Below are 22,321 nucleotides of genomic sequence, written 5' to 3' on the forward strand. Positions count from 1 at the left end.
ACGAATTATATTTCATTTAATTCATTTAGCTACAATTAATATTTAAGTAAAAAGAAAAAGCAGGTGACATTGCTGTGCGTCGTTGCATAAAACAGCTGTGCAAAAAAAATGACGATTGCACAAGCTGACAGAGCAAAAACATTGTCGTTGAAAGGAAGGGATCGCAGGTGTATATTAATCATATTTATGAGGACGTGCCAGTGTTTTGCGAGGAAAACGGTGCACGGGTCACGTTGCAAGTAGTTATGCTACAGAAGCTGCATGCATCAAATGACGTCGGTCATTCATGACGAGAGGGGGCACCCTTTTCACGTGGTGATGGGGGGCGCCACCTTAGACAAGCCTCTTCGACTTCCATCATGTGCATTATTAAAAATATTTGAATTGGGTTTTAATGTGAATTGGTGCTTGCTATTTTCCCCTGATGCGTTGAAGGGGGTAAAAAACCCGCACCGTTGCGTTTTTCCCCCACCCCACCGAATGGTTCGCTCTCGTACGTTTCATTCATAAAAATCCAGCTCACTATAAAAGGCGGGTCCTCCTCGCCACTCGCTGCACTTTGTACCATTCATCAAGGCTGGCAAATGGAAAATAAGTGAGCGCTTTTGATGCAGTCTTCTGTCTGTTTTAGACGAAACTAAATTTGTATTTTTTACATTTCTATTCATAGATTTGAAAAAAAAAAAAATCAAAATAAATCATGCACCCGGATTATTCCTCGGACTCGTCGTCCAGCTGCAGCACAGCATCGCCTGGCGGGGACACTCTTGGGTGCAGCCTGCATCCTCTGTCACCGGCAGCTGACAACGACCAGGTAAAAGAAAAAAATGTCACACTATCAATATTATCACGGTAAAAAAAAAAAAAAACACACACACACAACGCGATTTTTTTTCTTTCTTGGTCAGGAGGTGGACAGCGGCGCGTCGGACTGCCTCGTCCCCATCTCGCCGGATCGGAGGCGCACGCCGCAGCCGAGCGTGGTGGCCCACGTCTCGCCTTCCAAAGGCAGCAGGGGCCAGACGTCTTCCAACAAGAAGGCCAAGCCCGCCGGCTGCAGGAAAGGACACAAAGACAAGGTAGAGGCCAAGAATGACATACATACATACATACATAAGCGATGATATACATTTGGCCGCTGCATCGATCTGTCATGAGGGAGATGTCTGTTCAAAGGACAGTGTGTGCATGCATGCATGCATCATCCTAGTCCGAGTCTGAAGCGCCTCCACATCAGCATTCACCGCATGGACTTAATGTAGCTGCTCGTTCTCATCTGCAAAATAATTTCCACTCCACTGGAAATGATAGAAATGGCCCTCATCTGCTCCGGGCTTGCACAGTGTTGCGATTGTAAAACCTGTTTTATTATTTCCAACTGGGAAAAAAATGGTTAAATCAAGAAAAATTAACCACTCTTTGGTGTAATAATAATAGTGATATTAATAATAATAATAAGATGTGATGTCTTAAGATACGAGCCTGATTTGCATTGCGTGCACTTCAGAGCCCCACCGCTAGATGGCGAAAGCAGAATTGCCAGCAGCCTGCCACCATCAAGTCACATTGTTTTCCCTGCAGTGGCAGGGCAATATCAGTTGGTGGCGCTAATGCACCATTAGGTTGGTTTGCCAACCACCAATAAACCGCACAGAAGGAAGGACAATACATTATCTGCGTTCGTGTTTTGTGCGAATTTTCCGTGTTTGCATCTTGTGTGGAGAGCAAACATTTTAATACTATTGTTTTTTACAGTAAAATACTGTTGAATGCAGGTTTTCTTATGATATGTTAAAAAAAAAAAAACATGTTTAAGGATACAGATGCCTGGTTATGAATATGCCCATAATTTATGGCGTGGCTTTATCAAGTTCTACTGATATAAAGGGGGAAGATTTTGAAAAGTTTTACACACCTGTGGATTTCATCCTTGAGAAGTTTTGACTTTTAAAACATATTTCCCCCCCACCCCATGAAATTTCAGCTGAACTCCAAAGTGGATGACTTTTGGGGCACATCCAACTTTCCACTTGGCACTCTTCTTTAAACGTGCGCATTTGTGTTCTTTTTTGTGTGTGTGCAGCCTTCCAAAGAAGAAGACGAGAGGAGGAGGATTCGCCGGGAGCGGAATAAAATTGCTGCGGCAAAATGCCGGAACAGGCGCAGGGAGCTGATCGACACCCTGCAAGCTGTATGTGAGGATGTGAAGAAAATCCTGTTGTTTTATCTTGAAAGAGCACACGAGCAATGCCTGTTTGTTTTTCTTCCTCCATTAGGAAACTGACCAACTCGAAGATGAGAAGTCGATCCTCCAGTCGGAGATTGACGAGCTCCTGAAGGAGAAGGAGCGACTGGAGCAGGTGCTGTCCTCGCATGAGTCCTCCTGCACGCTGGAGGAGAGCGAGGAGGACGTAACAATGCTGTCACCCGAAAGCGCCGCCATGGCCGAAGTGCCCGGCATCCCGGCCGCGGCCATCTTCGGCAACTCCAACATCCTCCTGTGCGCCAGCGTGGAAGAGGACCAAGACTTGCAGGAGCTGAGGGACGACCTGGACGATTTGGTCCCCAGCCTGGAGATGGAGGCGGCGACCTCCGACGAGGGCGGCGCAGCGGCCGGGGCGTTCGTCCCCGACATCGGAGACCTGAGCGGGCCTCTCTGCCTGCCCGACTGGGAAACCTTGTACAAGTCGGTCGCCGACGACCTGGAATGTTTGGCCGCGCCGCTCGCCGCGTCTTCTGGCCCTTTGTGCAGCGGCAACTACCGCACCAGCGTATTCTCCTTCAACTTGGCCGAAATGGACGCCTTGGTAGAGGGCGGCAGGAGCGGCCTGGAAGACAGTCTCAACTCGCCGACGCTCCTGGCCTTGTGAATGCACAAAAAAAAAAAAAAAAGTTATGCAATGGTCCATTCAGCGTGATAGTGTTGTCACAGGGGACATGAGCCCAACCCACACACAATATTGACTATATTAAAAATGGTTTAAAATAATCCTTAGCGCCCATTTTCACTCCAAGAAAGAGGAAAAGAGTGCTTGCTTCCAGCCGTTTACTGGTCACACCTTGTAAAACTCACCCACAAAACAAAAGAGAATTCCACATTGCGTATTTAAAGACCAAACTGTTCAACTAAACTATAATAATCAAAGTCAGCTAACTTGCTTTATGTGAAACAACATAGACAGGCTAACATAAATTAGCATCGATGTGATGGTAATTATGAACCTTCAAACAACACAATCCTCGCTGGCATATCGCCGCTGTCGGACACAATCCTCCAATCTCCAAAATCATAACTTTTCAGGAATAAAAACAAGAACGACATCTAGCTCAACTGAACATCACTCCAAAATCGTGTTCGATGGCTTATGTCATATGCTGAAAAAAAAATGCTACTTTAGTCTGCTGTCATTGATTAAATTCGTCGGAAACGCTGCGCCGACCGTACAAAAAGCCTTTAATACGCCAAAAAACAAACGACTACGGATACGTTATCTTTCCAGTCTCTTTCTCAAAGGTCTGACAGCCTTGAATGATGCAATAAATACAATCTGCATGCACTTACTTTCCGGGCTGATCAGTTCCTTCCGCACCAAAGCATTAGTCAGCCTTTTTTGAACAAAACAGGCTTACCCAAATGTAGCTAACCTATTTTGACTTTTTACCGTCTAACAAAAAAAACAGACTTTCAAATCTCGAGGCAACAATGCTGAACATCTCCCGCATGGTGAGAGAAGAGGCGGAGCTTCATGACACTTCTCAGACAATTACGTAAACATAACCGATGACGTGGGGACAGACCAATTGTATTGATTTGTGAAAAAATACAGTGTATTTAATATATACTATAAAATATATAGTTAGTTTATGTACTATATAATATATGGTATATAAAAATGATCTATTGTGAAAAGGCATAAAAATACTAAACTGTGATATAGCGGGATTCACTGTACCTTTGTTTCTTTTGTAGTGTATGTTTTGCTGTTGTGTAAACTTCCAAAATGTGGATGATTACGATTTTGAAAAAATATGGCAGTGCTGCAGAATTCTTCCATTCTGGTGGTGCAGTTCTCTGAACTGAAAGCAAAAAAAAAAAAAAGAAAAAAAAAAAACATGCATGCAAATCCCTTATAACAAGTGTGCTTTATCCCTGAACTGTAACGTAAAGCTGGATCTATACGTGTAATTGCCGTGGATGAACTTGTGATGTAACAAATACGAAAAACAGAGCAGGGTAACTGATGTGTAGCATTTTACGTGTAACATGTCCATCTTAGCGTGTCATGTCACATTTCCATGTGAATGTTGCGCCATCTCTATTTTAATCGGGACATATTTTATCACATAGTTTATTTTTTTACGTATGACAACTATCGGATGCAAAAGGCAAGAAATAAAAAGTGATGTTGGAAAGTGGAGTTGCTGAAGCATTTCTTTGTTCTGTCTCTCACTACACGCCGCTGGCATTGACAGAAGGAGATGGATTATTTGTAACACATTAGGTCGTAATTTTCAGACCAATTCTTACATGTGGTAAAAAAATGAATGGTTATGTTTGTCTTGAAATTATACATTACACACCTTTTTTTTTTTTTACATTTATTATATATATTTTATTGACTACATTCAAATGGGTCATTCGACAAATTAAAAATAAAAACTGGGTATGTATGTAAAATAGATCATTTTAATAATGACTCAAATAACCAATACTTAATGGGATATTGAATGCAAAATGAATACATTTTCTATTTGAGCAAAAATGTGCTAAATTGAAGCTCCATAAATAAAACACTGGTCTTTGTCATATTTAGAACGAGGATCATATAAAAAGCATATCTGGAGGAGCAAATAAACGAGTGGGAGCTTGATTTGATGACTTATTGAGTGCTTTTTTCTACACTCCACAGAGGCAACAACCTCAGCGACGCGCTGACGTCATGGGGCGGGCAGCGTGCCGCGTCACTTCCGTTGACCACATTTGGAGCAGGGCGGGGAATGGAGGGCAAGGGCTGTTTTGTTTCTATGGCGACAGCTGCGTCGTCGCCGCCGGGGGAAAAAGTGGGAGCGCTTTTTCTATTTCTTTTTTTTTTGCGTTAACAATAAACAACCGCGAGTTTTGACGCGCATTTCAACTGTAATTTCCCGTAACAACTTGTGTTATATCACCAGATGTTGCGTTTTGGTCCCGAGCTAGCAAAAAAGGAAAAAGCAAAATGGTGCGTTCAAGGTGATTAAGAGACTTCACTTATTCATGCGTCTACATGCAGTAGATTTTAGACACATTAGGGGGCGTTCCAACCTTCATGGGCAGACACATGCTAACGACACTCAAGGGCCACAACATCAGCTAATAATGTGGACTGAATCAAAATCTGACAACTACAATATTACAAACAGTATGACAACAGGCTTATTTTTCAGGTATCAGTTTACGGTGTGGTTTTTGTTTTGTTTTTGCATAAGTATTTGTACTTCTGAGTACAGAGCGTGAGTGTTTTTCACCAGTAATGAATAACTCTGTGGCATTGTACGTGTGTCCTTAATGTTAAGGCCGGTAAGTGCACATGTCCCGTTATATGATCAACTGTTTCCCGTTTCCCATTTTTAGCTGCGATGCTGGATAGAGGTGGTTGATGACGTCTGACTCACTTGCTATCTGCGCTCCATTTAAGTGTTTTTTCTTGTTTCTTCCCCCAGTCCAGTAGGGAGACGCTTCTCACCTCTGCTGGCATCGCAGCAGCAAAATACCACCCAGCTGTTGAAACCGCAAACATCACAACATGACAGTACAAAACACTGAGACACATTGGGGATTTGTTTCTCTAAATAGTCAGGCAGGCATGTAAATACAGTGTATATTAAAAAGTCTACACACCCCTGTTCTTACAACTGATGGATGTGACTGTGTTCATAATTAACCAATCACATTTAAACTCATGTTTAAGGGGAGTCAGCATACACCTGACGCCCATTTAAAGTCCCTTTGAATAGCATTTTGTTTGTTGTCTTCTCTGCTTTTTCTCGGTAATGTCACTGTTGTGCCATATTTTCTCCACTTGGTGATGGCTGTCGTCACTGGTAATTCTTTTGTAACCCTCTCCTGACTGATACGTTTGACCAGTGAGATCCCTTGATGCCGTGGAAGCTCTCTGCAGACCATGCGTTGTAAGACGGGACAATAAAAATGTCAGGAAAAGCCTACTAGAATATCTGAACTCTGCAGGGTTAATTGGAGGCACCAATTGCACGTGTGTGCTGGTTCCCATTTAATGAGTTTGAATGTTATTGGTTCATTTTGAACGCAGCCACATTACCAGTAATAAGAGTGTGTACATACTATCCCAGCTGTTTATTTTTCACTTACCATCTTGGACAGATTTCTTTTTTTTAACTGAATTGATAGGTCATAGGTGACAATGGTGGAAAAAGTTTTGAAATTATTTATATCACGGACACTAGGCATTTGAACAAGGATGTGTAGACTTTTTCTATCCATTGTAAGCAGTGAGTAAACATTCTCACCACAGGATGTTGATATTTTTAAAGCAGCTTAGCGGAACCCATGTCAGTCCTTATTTATACTGCTATGCGTTTTTTTTGGTTGAATTTTAATTGGAAATAGAAGGTGAAGTAAATCAATTTAATGGTGATGTCATGGTGTCCTAAATTGGCACGCAGAACGTGTTTGGATGTAAACAGTTGCCATGTAACGCTTTAGCTCATGTAGCAGACAAAACCATTGCGCTTGAGTGCCACATTTGACATTTTAAACTGGACACGTGCCATGTCTGCTCAACCAAACTATGTCATTTCATCTAACAAAAGTCTGCTAGCTTAATGCTAACATTTGATGGGAAAGGCCATAGACGGACGGGTTAGTGGAAATGAGCACAGATGTTACTGTGAACTGCAACTGCCATCCGCAGCTGGTACGAGCTCAGGTACACGCCAGCGTCATCCACGGCGGCCGGCGTCACGTCGCTCGCGCCCTCCCGGCATTACCCGCCGCGTCAGGCGACACTGTTGCGCAAGTCTTCCCCAGGCCCCGTGACATTGATTAATCCATGTAAATATAGCACTTCCCTGGGAATGTGAGAGCGAGCAGGAATTGGCTCGTTCGGGGAGGTGCATCAGGATGAGTTAATGAGACATGGAAAGAGTGAGCGTGTGACGAATAATAGCAAATGTGAGACATGCAACAAGGGGACGGGGACCATTTCTTCACCTAACAAGCCGATAATACGATTCTGCCCTGTACATCCGGCATGCTCTGCTTTTGTTTTAAAAACATCTCACCCGGGCGGTGGCGTGGCTTTTGTCAGAGACTCGAGCAGGAAGGGATTAGTGAAGCGAGCCTCCATTGAAATCATGCTAGCATTTTAAAACCACAAATCCCCCCTTTTAAATATGAACGCAACCCTTTTGTTTTTGCTCTCATCCATCTTGAACTGAACTCAAAGATCCAAGACTTCTTCAAAGTACCCAAAAGACATATTTCTCTGAAATATTGTTATAAAGTCTGCCTGGGCGTGTATAGTGCCCTTTAATTGTGGGTTGCATAAGGCACACCTGTGCAATAATCATGTTGTTTAATCAGCGTCTTGATGTGCCACACCTGCAAGGTCGATGGATTATCTCGGCAAAGGAGAAGTGCTCACTAACACAGACTTCGATGATTGTGAAGAACATTTCACAGAAATGGGCCTTTTCTGTACCTGCAAAAGGTCTTTGAATTCAGCTGGGGAAAAATGGGAGCAAAAACCAAAGAGTTTGATTTTTGCATCAGTAAACTTTAAATGAATTGCTTCAATTCAATCAGCTTTGCAATAAAGCAGTGACATATCGAAATGTGGTAAAAGTGAAGATTCAGTACCATGTTATCATTGAACAAAAAAAACAAAAAAAAAAGAGAAAACATGTCATAATAAACGCACAAGAAGAAAAGAAGAAGAATTTTCTTCGGGCTCACGTCGGCATGCACACGACAATTGTAAGAATGGCAAACATCTCCGTCATTCAATCAAGACTGCTCTGCCAACTTCCTGTTCTGCCGTCCATCGTGGCTCTTATGAAATATGAAAACATTTTCAAAAGTGCAAACGGCAGCACGCGCGTCTGCGTTCACTGACGCGCTCGGGCCAGCGTCTGCGATTTTTCCGAAAGGAGAACAACAAGAAGGAAGGAAGGAAATTCAAACGGACCGCTTGCCTTATTGTGTCTGCAAAAGTCTGCAGTGTGGGGAAGGAGGAGGAATGAGTCAGGACGGGATGGGACGGGGCAGGATGGTGTCTGGAACGCGGGGTATTTCCCAGAGAGGTGATAACGGGCCCTTCTGCAGAAAAAGACATTCGAAATAATCGTAATCGCCGGCAGACAGACCAGACGACGAGCAAATAGGACTGACCTGCTCGTAGGCCGACACTCCCGTGAAGAGGCTTCTTTCTGGGAATGGGAGTACGAAAACACCAGCCAGAAAACACACAGAAACATGGAACACAAGCGTGTGCAGAAAAAAATGATCAACTACACAAAAACATCATTTTAAGAATATATACTGTATGATACCCAAAATACTAGGGATGTTTGATCCCATTTTTTTTCAGAGTGATAACAGCACGAGTATTCACTCTGAGCACTCACCAATACCAAGGACCGGATACCTTTAGTACTATTGATAAACAAAATTTCAGTTAACACAGCGACAAAACATTGAGAACAAAACTTCTCTTTCTGACAGATAAAATGATTCACCCTTGCATTAAGTATCAATGGCTGGTATCGGCAGTTGCCACGATTACCCGCTACCTGAAGGTAAGGCTGATATTGGTACTCGGCCATCCCTACAAAATACAATTTTAAAAAATCGAAAGTAAACAAGAATACAAAAAATAAAGTAAAAATTAAAATTTGTAAAAAAAAAAATAATTTGGGGGTAGTATTTAGCACCCATAACCACAAATGATTTTTTTCTCTCTGATGTGTCAAATTTACAACATTTTCCAGGGACTTTAATTGATTAAAATGAAAGTCCATATCCGACAATACATCCGCACATTTGCTAATATTTTAGATGGAATTTGTCAGGGTTAGTCCCCTTTCATTGCTTTCAAGTGCTTCTGAACATGCAGCTCAGTGACGTCTCAAGCAGCTTTCCTTCACCGGCCCAAAAAGTGTACCTGTGACCATCTTGTCCTCACTAACGGACAGCACGTCGCCTGTTTTATGATCCCTTCTGCTTTACTGCCACCTCTGAAATGTGTTCCACATCTATGTTTGGAGTGACTGTGACGCACACACACGACCCCCTCCCCCACAGATGTGAGGCATAAATCACAGCAGAGCCAAATTGGAAGCTAAAAAAAAAGGGGAACAGAGTGGGGTATTTTTTTTTTTTTTTGTTTTTTTTTTGGGGAGGAGGGAGCCTGGAATAACCTCAGTGGCATGCTTTGGGTGGAACAATTGAGCACAGAAATTTTCCCCACTTCTGCGTTACATGTTTTAAAATTGTGACATTGTATTTATTATATCAGCTCGGACTGTTGGAAGTCTGATATGTCCAAATACGGTCATTTTCACATAATGTAATATCATTATTGGAGCATGATGTCGCCTCCAGATTGGCAATGTGTTTTCTACACAAATTGACATAGCGTAATCCCGCCTTGTGATGAAGTGCTGCCTCCATGAGTGAAAATACATTCAAATCTCAATGGGAGTTCACTTTATGCGAGTGGATACGATTAAACGAGTCGGCGGTGGCTCTGCGCAAGCGCCATTCATTTGCAGTCTGGACGAGGAAGGCTGAACAGCTCCTGCTGTGGATTCTGGTAAATTCAGAAATATCGCTATGTTTGTTGCAAGTGGCTTTTTTTTTTTTGTTTTAATTGCTGGATAGGTCGCAATAGTTGCCAAGTTTGCAACGTATACTCTGTATTTGCATGAGACAGAAATGCTGGCCAACACCCAAATGATTTCAACTAGAGACCTTTAATTAAGCTGTTGTAAAATGTAAAAAATGCCTCATATTGTATTTTGTCTTTATGATGAATCAAAGCATTGCAGGGATATTTTGTTACCAATTTTCAACACTAGAGGAGAGCAGAGAGGCAAAAAGTTGCATTCTTGGTATTTTCTGGAACTTTCCTGAACCTCTCATGGAGCCAATGTGAGATATACTGTATATTATATTAGGTTTTCTCAAACAACACAGAATTGTGACTCAAGAAAAATACTACTTAAGGAGAGTTTAAAGACAAATAAAGATGGCGGTTTTTGCCTCAAGTGCAAAATGCCCCTTGCGAGATTTATAGCATGAGAGTTGACGGGCCAGCTGCAATAACATGATTTGACGCTGCATGTGAGGTCGTCTGTAGCAGGCAGTGAAGGGCGCGCGACGAATATCAGCGTGGGGGACTCGGACGACGAAGGGGCAAACGAGGGTTAAACAAAGCAAATAAAAAGCCAGTGAAATGACTCTTGTGTAACCCGTCAAATGCTACATACAGACAGGAATAAAAGAGGAAGTAAGAATCAACACTTCTCATGCCAGCAATAATATAGCCATACATTTGAGTTGAAACTCAAATAAGGCACTAGAATAGTTGCTTTTTTCAATGCTCTCGGATATCCACACACACCCAAATTTATTATATACAGTATCTATCTCTCCATAGACATATTTAGTCCCCTCCAAAAGTATTGGAACGTCAAGATAAATTCCTTTGCTTTTGTCATACACTGAAGACATTTGTGTTCCAGATCAAAAGATAAGAGAAACGCAAAACCAAAAAACAAGCACTATGCAATCTAAACGTCTGAGCAACTAGAAACACCCATCAGTCACATGTTCCAATACTTTTGCACACTTGAAGAGTGTGTGGCTGCAAACAGACAAAAGGTGCCCTGTCCTGAGTTAGATACAAATACCATGAAATAAAATGATCCACTTTTGTCTCATTCATGTTTTGATCTGAAACCCAAATGTCTTCAGTATGCAACAAAAACCATTGCAACACTTTTGGAGGGGATTTATAATGATAATATGCTGGATTAGAGTACAGTTGTTTTGTTGTGCTTGCATTTAGTACATGTGCTCGTGTAACTTGTTTCTATGTACCGTCTATATTCAACAGCAGCAGCGGAGTCTGCATGCGGACCAATGTCCCTGCGTCGAAAGTTTTCCTCTCGGGCTTGTGTATGTTTTCGGTTGCTAGGGGGCGGGGCCGATAGACCTCAGCACCGCCCCCCGCCGTCCCCTTGAATTATTCTCATGCACGCTTACGTCTGCCTCGGCCACTTCCGCATTCCGGAGCTCTCCCAGACCTGGCCCACTACTTAAGCGGGCTGATGCAACCACTCGGGTTAGTCCCCGAACCCGCCGCCGACTCCTGAAAAAAAAAAAAAGAGAGGAAAAAAAAAAGAGCCCGAATCCCGCATTTCGCTCGTCCTGCCCGGATTGTTTTGATTCATATGTTTTTGTAGGCGCACAACAGGTAAGCGCGCGACCCGCCGCCGCCTTGTGTCGCTAGCGTGTTTTTTTTGTTATCGCCATGTCGGTTAGTAGAGTAGTAAGTAAGTACATGAACATCATTTGAATCGTTACTTTTCTTCCGAATAATACCCGCTGCTCGGCCATGTGCTCTAGTCACTAGCGCGTTGCAATCACAAATGTTTGGCGACTTGTAAACTTTCCTCTGTTATAACGTCGTTACAAGTGTCACGATTGTGGCTGCTTCACACGCTGCTGCATGCCTGTTACCTCCAAAAACACGTCAGCTCCCCTGGGTTTTCATTTGGAGTTTTATTTTTCATGTACTGAACACTGTTTATCAGTGTGTGTGTGTGCGCGCGTGCGTGTGTGTGTGTCGGTTGTCCCGCTCGCGAAGGCAGTTATGTAACGCCAACACGTCGCAGGATGACGGCAAGCGAACTTCCACGCTAAGCCAGACTCCGCTCACATTGCACGCGTTTCAGTTTGAAACCGATAATACCGGGGAGCTCAATCGCAACCTTACGATGTGTTCACGTCGCAGCGATAGAGACAGGTGGGACCTCACATACGGCTGGGTTGTCTATCCTATTACTGTTAATACACGTGGTTTATAGAAGGGTTGTGTTTGAGAGGCTTACATATGTCTCCCTACCGGGTTCCATATTGTAAACCTAACAGGCAAAACATGCATTTTAGTTTTAATGGAATCCAAATGAAACCATAAGGCATTTCCGAGTAGCGCAATCATCGAAACAGAATACAGCGCTAAAGAAAATAATGAAATGGTCCCCATTCAAATGCCAAGATTGTACATATTCCGCTAGGCTATGTTTACGTTTATGAGCTCAACTGTAAAGCACAAATGACTCAGTTGACAAACTTTTCGGAGCGCTGCATTGAATTTGAATGCTAATTAATCATCCTATTTCTCCACAGTGTGCGAACACAGTTGCACCATTGACAGAAGAAGTTCTCTCTGAGTAAGTATGGTGCATGTAGCAAAGTTTTGTGTTTAAGCAATCGATTGTGGGGAGCGTGACTAAAGCCGACCGTTTGTGACAGTTGTCCCATCATTCAAGTTTTTTAGCAGAACTAAATTCTATTTCAAATAAGCCAGGGAAGTAAGAATATTTTTGGAATGATTTATCTAAATGAACCCAACACTGTTGAGGCTAGTGGTCTGCCCTCCGAGGCCTGAATAGTTTAACGCCAATCGTGGAACGGTAACTATGATGTTGATGGCAGGCATGCGACCTGCAAGTTCAAAGGTTCAGTCTTTTCCAAATTTGTGACCGCGCGACGCTCCAGCTGCTACACGCCGCGCGGTGGCAACGCTTGTGTGACGTGTGTACTCCCTTTGTGTCTTTATTTGTGTTGTCGCTCATGCTCCATGAAGCCCCCCTTCCCCGCCCCTTAGCGCCTGCCCGGGCAGATCTACAGGATCGTTTTGGCGTTTAAAAAAAAAAAGAACAAAAAAAAAAAAAAACGGGAATGCTGCCGCCGACAGGCAGCTCAGAGCTGAAGGTGCTGAGAGGCTGGACGTGGGCGCGCGTGGTTTATTTTAAGTAGAAATGCTTTCCAGTGCGTCTGTGGGGAGCTGGAATTGCCGGGCTGCACCGCACTGCAGACGCATTGCAGGCGAGCCAGCCAACTATGCAACAGCAAGCTCAGTGATACCAACAGTACTGTGGAGCGAGAGAGAGAGAGAAGAGAGCACCCCCCCCCCCCTTCATATTCACTGCTGAGGGTATCACATTATCAGTGTGGCATTGTTGGCCCCGTAAACCTTTCCACATGTTCTGTAAGGACACGCAGTTTTTTTTTTTTTTTTTTGCAATATAAATATTTTTGCGACGAGAGCGTCACGGTGGCCTCCAAGAGCAAATAGGGCAAAAACAGCCTTTCATCAGAGCAAGAGTCTGCCGAAACGGATGACGAAACACGGGACAAAGTATGAAACGGCATTAAATTGACAAGCGCGTGTTACATCATCTCAAACGATTGCTTCAACAGGCAGCAATAAATCAAAATGTCTGGCCTCGGCTTGGCCAATTTCTTATCGTCGGGGATTGCGCGCCGGATTTGTCAAGGATGTGAGCCGCCGCATGTTGTTAAATGGCTTTTTGTCTGCCGTTATTTAATCCGCGTCTGATTCCTGGACTAATCCGAATTTACGGCGCGATGGCGGGGAGAAATAGTAACGTTATGAATCAAGCGAGACCACCCAAGATGCGTAATCGAGATGACTTTTTGGACAGGCGGGAATCGAGCCAACGATCACGCCTTAACGTCTCAATGATGGCGGACAGAATGTTCCTTTGAGTCTTCGCGATTGCAACTAACCTCCACATGCACCGAGGGGGAAATGACGCTGCCATCATTAATATCGCAAGGCTCCATTTTTTGTGTGTGTGTGAATTGGCTCGTGGGGAGGTTTAGTCATCCGGTCGGTGCCTTCTAAAAGTGGCAGCTGTTTAGAGCCGAGCCAGGACTCAAAAGGTGAAATTAAGAGCATTGCAATTTTCGGCTAATGACTTGCACGCCCACACGCCAGGCCCGATGCGCACAGGCGGCCGCAGCCGCATCTCGGCGTTCGCTTGTCCTGACGCGCCAATGAAAATAGGACGAGGGCTCGCAGGAATGTGGATCCTGTAAATTTGGACTCTTCCTGTCCTCAAGACAAATTCCCCGGTTTCCACGGAGCATTGCGAAAGGCTGTAAGTCAACACGCGGGCCGACTAAGCGCAGATGGTAATGATGATGGCTGAGACCTTGGCTGGAGGTTGGGAGCGAGCGTGCCTTGGCCCCCGGCCCCGCCGCCGTTCACTGTTCGCCCCTCTGCAGCACATTTGGTCCAGCCGAGATGCCGGTGTGTGGCCTTCGCGAGGTCCGACTGCTTCAAAATGAGTTTTTTAATCGTACGCTGGCTGATTCCATTTTGGAAAGGGTTTTTGGTGTTCCCGTAAATGGCACGCTTTTAAAACAAGAGTCTGGCAGCCCCTAAAATGCAACTTGGTCTCAAGATCAAGCCAACTAAATACTTTTGGTTTGCATTTTGTTACCAAAAGCCTCCGTCCATCATTGTACAAATTGTTTCAGGACTAGTTTTTTATTTTTTTTTCAATAGGAGCGTCGTCATAGATGAAAATGTACAGTAGCTGAATGCTGATTGGTCTATAGATTATCACTTCCGCACAACAAGAAAAACAAAACAAATAACCATTTAAAGAATAAAATGTATTATAGCAAGAGAGGATTTTACACCGGTTGTTTACAAACTGTGTTTACAGTTCTCCTAAATTCGCTGTTGACTTTGAAACTTGCTTCTACGATGTCACACGGCAATATTTGCAGGTCACTAATAATGTTTTTTCCACACGGACTACTGCGGACACACACATAGAAATAAGTTTGCGCGTCACAGATACTACAGTGTAGAATGTGAGGATGGCTACCCTAAGTGGACAAAAGCAATAACTGCACCTCACATGCATATCGTCGCTGTCCTGTGAAAAACACTTATCGCCAATTTTGGAAGTTTTTTGAATTTTTCACTTTAATGCGATTTCTGTAACGCAGAAACATGATTCAGGTGAAAATAAGAAAATGAAAAAAAAATGGAGATAAGTGTTTTTCACATGACAGCGACGATATTTTGCATTGGTGGTGGTGTTTAATAAAACAAAAACCAAAAAATCTGATTTCTATCCAATTACTTGGATACTCGCAAAGATAATCTCTATAATTATCAATTCTAATAACATTCAATACCCGAATTCAGCTACTTGCCATTTTTAGCCATTCACAGCAGGGCTCGGTCGGAGTGTCAGTGATCCAAACCATACCGTGACAAATGCAGCTGAACCGTAGCGCTTGCTCAAAACAACCACATTTGTTGAGTTAAGCTTTCACTGCAGTGGGCCCCGTCTAAAAAAAAAAACAAAAAAAAGGATATAAAAGTAACGAGAGGCTTTTGAAAGCGCCCCTCTCATTCAGCGTGGCTGTATGGGATGCGGATAATAGGGGCCGGGCCGCCAGTCGTCCTGCTGGCTATTGGGAAGGAATTCCACAGCCCTGCTAATTGTTCTCAGGAATGACTCAGGAAATGGACCGAGCTGAAAGTGAGCCCGGCCGATTTGGGGATACATACAGGACGCAGTGTGCGTGCGTGCGTGCGCGAAGCTTAACGCACGCGCGAGTCCAGCTAGCCGCGGCTCGCGCGAAGCCAGATTGCTTTTGGGCCGGGGCCAGAAACGACATTGAGCAGGGTCCTATATTTCACAGCTAATACATGACATTTCTTGTCCAGCCTTTTGGCTTGAGTTGCCGTCCTCCATGTCAGACCGCCCACACCAGCGGCAGTCTGTGTAGGCGTCTTTGTTCGAGGCTAGCGTGCGCCCCAAAGGCACGACGCAGGCTTTTTCTGCTCGGCTGCAAAAGCACAGTAACGTCGTTGCATCATCAAACGCTGACCGCTAATCCTCGCCCGCTGCCCGGCGCTGACTGCAGGAGAAAATGCCCATCTTTCAGGATAAATAAATCCTTTGACGTATGCGTTTCGGGGTATAAGGGCACACCGCAAAGAGGTTGTTCTCTCTACAAGCATTTGCTCAACTGAAAAGGGGAATTCATTGTGAGACTTGTGCGGCAGGTTGAAAGCAGAACAGATGAAATATGCTACATTAAAAGATGAATGGCCCGGAGGGACTGTTACATCTGTCGTTATTATCTACTGATTTTGACAACATTTCAACAACTCCAGCGGAATGGAGCATAGCTCACTTCTGGTAATTGGCAGCTGACTCATCATTGGCAAATTGTCATGAAAAAAAGAAAAAAAAACCTGCAATGTTTGTAAACAGAATGTGGGTTTCCAAGTTTGACCTCACTTTGGCCCGTCTTAAGCTAATCGTCTTCAGGCTGTGTATTTGTGTGGAATGGAAAAACGTCAGTGTTTCCACATGAGATGATACTCCCATGCATGTATTCTATTTCCATATGCACACAAAAATACGCTGATGGCTAATGATTGCATCATGCTGCGTTCTGGCAACACTTTCCGTGCTACAGTGGAAGCTCGACGGTTGAACATGAGACGTTCCGGTACTGCTGGTCAACCGATGATTTCTTGTGATTTAGAAGGCATTTTTGGACACAGTGGTAACTCTCAAAAATGTCAGACGCACAATGCAAAGATGACTAGTGTTGCAGATGTGCCTCATGTGTTTTGAACATTGTGACTGAAAATGAAATGATTTGATTTGAAATGCGTTACACATGTTTGAAGAGTTTACGCACGCCCCAAAAATACGTCTTTCCCCTGGATAGTCTGCTGGCATAGCCACTTTAGAGCGCCTCATTGTCAGTGAGTGCACGCAGTTCACAGACAGCGCCTCGTCGCCGCGCATGAAAGCTACGTGGCGACACGATGGGATATATAGCAGATATTTTTTAACCACTCAAACGTAGTTGTGTGTAGACATAAGAAATATGCTGGACTTCAAGGTTGTATTGACTACACAGTTGAGCGGACGTAGTTTCAGCACATTTAGTGGACATTTGAAATCTTGATGGCATGATTTTTCACCATTTTGAAGCGTCATTTTTGATACTTGGCCATTTTTTTTTTAAATAATTTAAATTTGGCACAGTTGGCAACATTCCTGTGTGGTGTGTCAAATTTGCGAGACATTTTTATTTTCGCTTTACAGGGACGTTAAGGTTTCACTAGACTCGGGAGCTAGATTTGTTTGGGGGTAACTGCTAGGTTACGGGCCCACTTTTCACACAGATTTTTTTTGGGGGGGGGTCTTGGAATAATGTTTGTAAAGTTGAAATGAACTTTGATGTTGTGACAGTGCATGGCTTCATTCATCCGGCCTGCTTTGTAGTAGCACTCACCTTCTTCTTTGGCCTTTGCTACCATATGTGCTGGGTCTGCCTCTGTGCAAAATGAAAAGTCCTTGGCACCCTCCGTTCCGACGTCCCTCCCGGGAGTTTCACAGAGAGGCAATTTTGTTGAAGAAAGATCTTTACCAGAGCTGTCTTGTTCTTTTCCTCTCCAGCAAAAACAACAGGCGGCTGCCAAGTGCAGTGTAAATGGGAGTTATACATGAAGTGGGCGAGAGTGAGGCATCCAAAAAAAAAAAAAAAGAAAAAAAAGAGGGAAGGGAGGGAGGAATTAAAAAATGAAATGCCTCATTTGACACTGGCTCTGCACTCTAACTTGTCCTTGGAGCGAGTAAGTCACTCACCCGAATGCGCTGGAAGAAGAGGTCACAAGGAACGCGGGGATGAGCTTGCCAGCACAGGTGGACTGTTAAGTGCTTCTCCTAACAACGAAAGAAGTTTACATTAAAGTCGGCAGATATTTTTCTGACTGCTTGCGAGTCAGAATCAATTTCTACTCTTCCAGTCCAACTGTAAAAACACTTTTGAGCAGGGGTGGAGCACATAAGAATTTAGTTACAAAACCTTCCTCCATGGCTTTTGTAATGGATCAAGCATTATAGTGCGGCGGGGAAATGGGGGGCGGGGGGGGGGTGGATGTGGGGGGACGGTATAACTTACCATCCATCCTCGGCTGTCAGCTCGTCAGCCTGCAGCACAGTCAGCTGTTTGAGAGTGCTGCACAATACCGATCTTTGTTTCTTCCAACTGAGAGGGTCTTTGTTCGGCTCCCATCCAACCTGTCCAGGCACGGAAGCTGTTGCCAAAAAAGCCGGGGAGGGGGACAATTGGGAATACAACTGGCAACGTCAAGTCGCACTTGTGGCCTCCTCGGGGAATGTGGCATTGCTGCGCAATCTCTGAAATCAAACGCCTCAGAGGTCATATGATTTTGGAACTTGACCAATTTTTCAGGAATCTGCCACCAAGAGCCACACGGGACCCCAGTTTGGCTTATAGCTATCGCATATTTTTAGACTTTATTATTCTCCCCATAGATTCATGAGATAACGATGGATGTTGCACAGTTAAACAACAAAATGTCCGCCGTTGTCCGTTTGGGGTCGCCATCGTCATGTTTCACACTATCATACGTGGCTAGGAGTGCGCGTGGCATGACAAAGCGGGGCCTGGCCCGGTGAGTGACGTGGGAGTCAGCCATTGTGAGTGTAGTGTTGGCTGTTGTTATATGTTAATGGCTGGCTGTTAACTGGCTAACTATTAGCCAGTCAACTAGATGTATTTGAAAACAACTGCAGTTGGAATAAAGTTCTGTCTATAATAAGATTGAATATAATGCCTGGAGTTACCCTATATCAAATTAGCTAACATTGCTAGCTTGGCGTTGGCAATTTTAGACCTGCTGTTGTGTAGGGATAAACGATGATGATTTAGCATGTGATTTTCAAACGGGTGGTGTGCGAGTCTGCAGGAACATAAGTCCTTGTTGAAAACCGATCACTACAAAGCAAGCTTCAAATTTTTGTTGCAATCGAATTATACAAGGTATTCGATGAATCGTTTCAGTCATACCGTCAACATAATTGTTGTCCTTTGTTTTGTTGTTTTACAGTAGTGAACCTCTTTCTACACTTTGATGGGCACTATTTCAAGTTTTTCCTACAGGAAAAATGTCAAGATAACAGTGGGCCAAAATTCCTGTGTCTTGAAACTGCAGTGAAGGACAGTGTGAAGTCAGATTTCACTATTCGCGTCTGCAACATTTGTTTCCTTATTTGTCCATCAAATATTTCCCATCTCCTAATGTACTTTTTAGGAGATATCACATTCTCCAGCTACGCAAAAAAAAAGGCACCCAGTACAAAAAGAGGGTTGCGGCGGCAGTAGTTTGTGTGTCTTATTACATTAGTCCCGTGATAAAGTAACCAAGTGCGGAGTCGCGATTTTCAGCATTCCAAAGTGTGAGAAGACTCACACGATGCAGAGGCATGCGTAGCGGCGGGCGCTTAGTTGCATGTTTGGCTTCTCACTGCCTGCCTGCTGAGTGAGGATGTCAGCGTTGAAATCATTTCCTGGAAAAAACAACAACCTGTTGTTATGGAGACGTTGGACGGCAAGGACATGAGACGATTACCTAGCCGCACAAAAACATGGCGTCACAGTCAGGTGGCCGCAATGTGATAAAGGCCTCTGCTCAGACACCTGAAGACCTTTCTTCTTTCTTCTTCCTCTTTTCCCAACAGCAGCGGCGGCGGCCGGGTCGGACATGATGCCGGGACAGATACCGGACCCTTCGCTGGCGGCGGGCTCCCTGCCCTGCCTGGGCCCGCTGGCGGGCATCTCGGCCACCACGCTCACCGACCAGCTCAAGCTGGCCGACTTCCACCAGCTGGGAGCCATGTTCTCGCCGCTGCACTTCCTCGGGAGGCTGGGAAAGAGGCCGCTGACCATCAAGACGGAGGTAAGGGGGAAGAGAAAAAGGGGAAGCGGCACTGATGATGATGGGTTTTTTTTTTTAATAAGCAAACAGAAACAGGCTTGCGCTAGCAGAAGCTATGAGCCGTCGTGGCGACCAAAAAAAAAGCAAAAGTGAAGATTGTTGTACAATTACTGAGTCGATCTTTGTTTTGAGAGCACTTTAACAACAGCTGCAGCTGTAACAAAGTGCTGTAATTAAAATTTTATGAAAATAAATACATTCATAAAATATTGGTCATATTCTATGTGAACTTGTTAGTAGATGAAAGAGACAAGCTCTCTCCTCACTTGACTTTATTTTAGTGCCAACTTGTGTCCTTGTGGGCAGTATTTGCCACAAAAAAAAAAAACCCAAAACGCTGTGGTATTGCAAAAGGGTTCGTAAAAGACACAAAGAAACAAAGAGTGGAAAGTACAAAAAAAAAAAAAAAAAAAGAGAATGTTCACGGCGTTGTTTTAAGATGGCAAGTGATTTAGAGGCACACATAAGCGCCAAATTTCTCAGCCAAAAAAATGTCACGGCTAAAATGCTTTAAACAGCGCTAAACGGTTAAGCACGACACCCAAAAAATGTTAAATGGTCAAAAAGGGTGGAAAAGTACAAATAAAGGAGAACAGTCCGACAGTTAAAGGCTGTAAGATTCAAGCAGACAAAGTGATTGAAATGAAGATGACTCAAAAGCATGAATGTTAAGTTCATTGATGAGATGGGCCACGTGTGTGTGCTTGTTTGTCTACTTGTGCTCTGTAAACGGCTGGCAACCAGTCCAGGGTGTACCCCGCTACTTCCCCAATGGCAGCTAAGATAGGGACGCGGTAGAGCTGGAACCTCAATCAGGCCAAGCGCGAAAGGAAATGGATGGATGGGATATTCGATGGTCTGAAGTCAAACTTGAAATCTGAGCCTTGCCGTGTTTGCAGATGGATGAAGACGAAGAGAGGAGGAAACGAAGGCGCGAGAAAAACAAAGTAGCGGCGGCGCGATGCCGAAACAAGAAGAAGGAACGAACGGACTTCCTTCAGAGGGTGAGTTCATGACACAGCAGCGCAATCTGACATCACATGACCACAGTGAAGGCGGCAACATCGGCTCACAACATCCGCGCGGATGTCAAATCTCCGTTCCGTTAGGAATCGGAGCGTCTGGAGATGGTCAACTCGGATCTGAAGGCTCAGATCGAGGAGCTCCGCCTGGAGAGGCAGCAGCTGATGGTGATGCTCAACCTGCATCGGCCCACCTGCATCGTGAGGACCGACAGCGTCAAAACCCCCGAGAGCGAGGCCAACCCCCTGCTGGAGCAGCTGTCCAGCGACGCCAAGTGAAACCGGCAAGTAGTGTAGGGGTGGGGGGGGGGGGGGGGGGATACACCGAGTCCCCCTGGCGCACGTCCCGAGTGCCAAATTCACTTTTCTAAGTAAGCACTTGAGCTCCAAGCTGGCCACTTTTTGGGGACTCTGCAACACAGACCTGCGGTTGTCTGCTAACACGAGCTGGCTCTGTCCACGGCAAGACTGGAAACAGCCCAGTTTCTCTGCCACGTTGTTGATGACACCTGCCGTGCCTCGTCAGCAATTTACCAGCTCGACATACAAAAGGAAAACACACACACACACACACACACAAAAAGGGACCAACGGGCACCAGAAAAGGACTGCAAACAGATCTCAGCACAGTGCTCTCTTGCTGTGTGCCGTGGCCGGTTTTCCTCAGGATGCTGGCCCAACATACAGGTGTCGACTTTTAGCATACAATACTCAGTGCAAGTACGCCGCGATTTTTTTGAGGGGGAGGGGGGGGGGGGGGGTTTGGTTTTTGTAATGACTTCACATATGCCGCCCGTCAACGACGGCAGTTACCGGTTGATCCGACTCGTGGTGACGCTGGCGTCATGAAATAGCACATAAGGCAAAAATGAATAATGTTTACACCCACGTTTGTCCATTTATTGTACTTGTTTTATACCGCTTTGTACACATAAACGCGTATGAACTGAAATGCCCGTCAATCACTTGATGTGATTCTGAAAACTACAGTGTCTTTTGTCATGTTGCGCTGTCAAACAGCTGTGAAAACAAGCGTTTGTTTGTTTTGTTTTTTTTTCGTCTCAGATGAGCAGTATTTCAATGTCTGGACATGTATCTGCCATGTATGACTCTGTTACCCCGAGTAGATTAAAGTCTATTTTCTAACAACAGGAGCCAGTGTTTCTCTTCATTTGTAACCTTTATGAGCCAATTGGAAATAGTCCTCCATTTTAATATCACTATTTACAGATACAGTCACATTTATGTCAGCATCAGTAGAAATGTGTGAAGGGTAGACCTCACATGGGCATCTAAAATGTCTAATAAAAGAAACGACTTTGAGGGGAATTTGGGCTACGTCGCTTTCTCATACTGAAACTGACGGTGTGTGGCGCCATCTGCTGGACACTTTGG

At 44.4% G+C, this 22,321-nt stretch overlaps 3 protein-coding genes across 7 annotated transcripts in view; 2 read left to right on the forward strand and 1 right to left on the reverse strand.

The window, feature by feature from the left end:
* The window catches only part of LOC147128426 (uncharacterized), a 27,866-nt gene continuing 5,545 nt past the window's right edge, over window positions 1–22,321 (reverse strand). The window contains exons 7-19 of one of the 4 annotated variants that reach the window (XM_086019033.1): window positions 18,065–19,847; window positions 17,749–17,826; window positions 17,396–17,575; window positions 11,120–11,390; window positions 8,755–8,843; window positions 8,644–8,671; window positions 8,408–8,445; window positions 8,212–8,335; window positions 5,653–5,758; window positions 1,916–4,077; window positions 1,130–1,575; window positions 879–1,054; window positions 1–800 (exon numbers count right to left, since the gene is read on the reverse strand). In XM_086019033.1, the coding sequence (XP_085875159.1) occupies window positions 5,720–5,758; window positions 8,212–8,335; window positions 8,408–8,445; window positions 8,644–8,671; window positions 8,755–8,762 (237 nt within the window). In that variant the 5' untranslated portion in view covers window positions 8,763–8,843; window positions 11,120–11,390; window positions 17,396–17,575; window positions 17,749–17,826; window positions 18,065–19,847 and the 3' untranslated portion in view covers window positions 1–800; window positions 879–1,054; window positions 1,130–1,575; window positions 1,916–4,077; window positions 5,653–5,719. Of the gene's footprint in view, window positions 801–878; window positions 1,055–1,129; window positions 1,576–1,915; window positions 4,078–5,652; window positions 5,759–8,204; window positions 8,336–8,407; window positions 8,446–8,643; window positions 8,672–8,754; window positions 8,844–11,119; window positions 11,391–17,395; window positions 17,576–17,748; window positions 17,827–18,064; window positions 19,848–22,321 lie in introns of all 4 variants that reach the window. The other 3 variants (XM_086019030.1, XM_086019031.1, XR_015083897.1) reach the window with 3 other exon arrangements.
* LOC147128427 (protein c-Fos) lies at window positions 78–4,418 on the forward strand. Its single transcript, XM_086019027.1, has 4 exons — window positions 78–814; window positions 909–1,079; window positions 2,084–2,191; window positions 2,277–4,418. The coding sequence occupies exons 1-4, from the start codon at window positions 701–703 to the stop codon at window positions 2,868–2,870; spliced, it is 987 nt and encodes a 328-aa protein (XP_085875153.1). The 5' UTR covers window positions 78–700; the 3' UTR covers window positions 2,871–4,418.
* jdp2b (Jun dimerization protein 2b) lies at window positions 11,296–22,077 on the forward strand. Of its 2 annotated transcripts, none has more exons than XM_086019029.1 (5): window positions 11,296–11,495; window positions 12,431–12,474; window positions 19,651–19,865; window positions 20,804–20,908; window positions 21,014–22,077. In XM_086019029.1, exons 3-5 carry the CDS (start codon window positions 19,671–19,673, stop codon window positions 21,203–21,205), a joined length of 492 nt encoding a protein of 163 aa, XP_085875155.1. In that variant the 5' UTR covers window positions 11,296–11,495; window positions 12,431–12,474; window positions 19,651–19,670; the 3' UTR covers window positions 21,206–22,077. The 2 variants fall into 2 exon arrangements, with proteins under 2 accessions (XP_085875155.1, XP_085875154.1); XM_086019028.1 differs by having other exon boundaries at window positions 11,297–11,495; window positions 19,648–19,865.

The sequence above is a fragment of the Filicampus tigris genome, chromosome 20 (assembly GCF_054856515.1).
Source record: "Filicampus tigris isolate MCC_2025a chromosome 20, RoL_Ftig_1.0, whole genome shotgun sequence".
In the NCBI taxonomy this organism is placed as follows: domain Eukaryota; kingdom Metazoa; phylum Chordata; class Actinopteri; order Syngnathiformes; family Syngnathidae; genus Filicampus; species Filicampus tigris.

Coding starts and splice junctions, on each gene's coding strand:
- LOC147128427 (XM_086019027.1), top strand. CDS start 701: ATGCACCCGGATTATTCCTCGGACTCGTCGTCCAGCTGCAGCACAGCA. Junction 815..908: donor CGGCAGCTGACAACGACCAG/GTAAAAGAAAAA, acceptor TTTCTTGGTCAG/GAGGTGGACAGCGGCGCGTC. Junction 2,192..2,276: donor TGATCGACACCCTGCAAGCT/GTATGTGAGGAT, acceptor TTCCTCCATTAG/GAAACTGACCAACTCGAAGA.
- jdp2b (XM_086019029.1), top strand. CDS start 19,671: ATGATGCCGGGACAGATACCGGACCCTTCGCTGGCGGCGGGCTCCCTG. Junction 19,866..20,803: donor CGCTGACCATCAAGACGGAG/GTAAGGGGGAAG, acceptor CCGTGTTTGCAG/ATGGATGAAGACGAAGAGAG. Junction 20,909..21,013: donor GAACGGACTTCCTTCAGAGG/GTGAGTTCATGA, acceptor CCGTTCCGTTAG/GAATCGGAGCGTCTGGAGAT.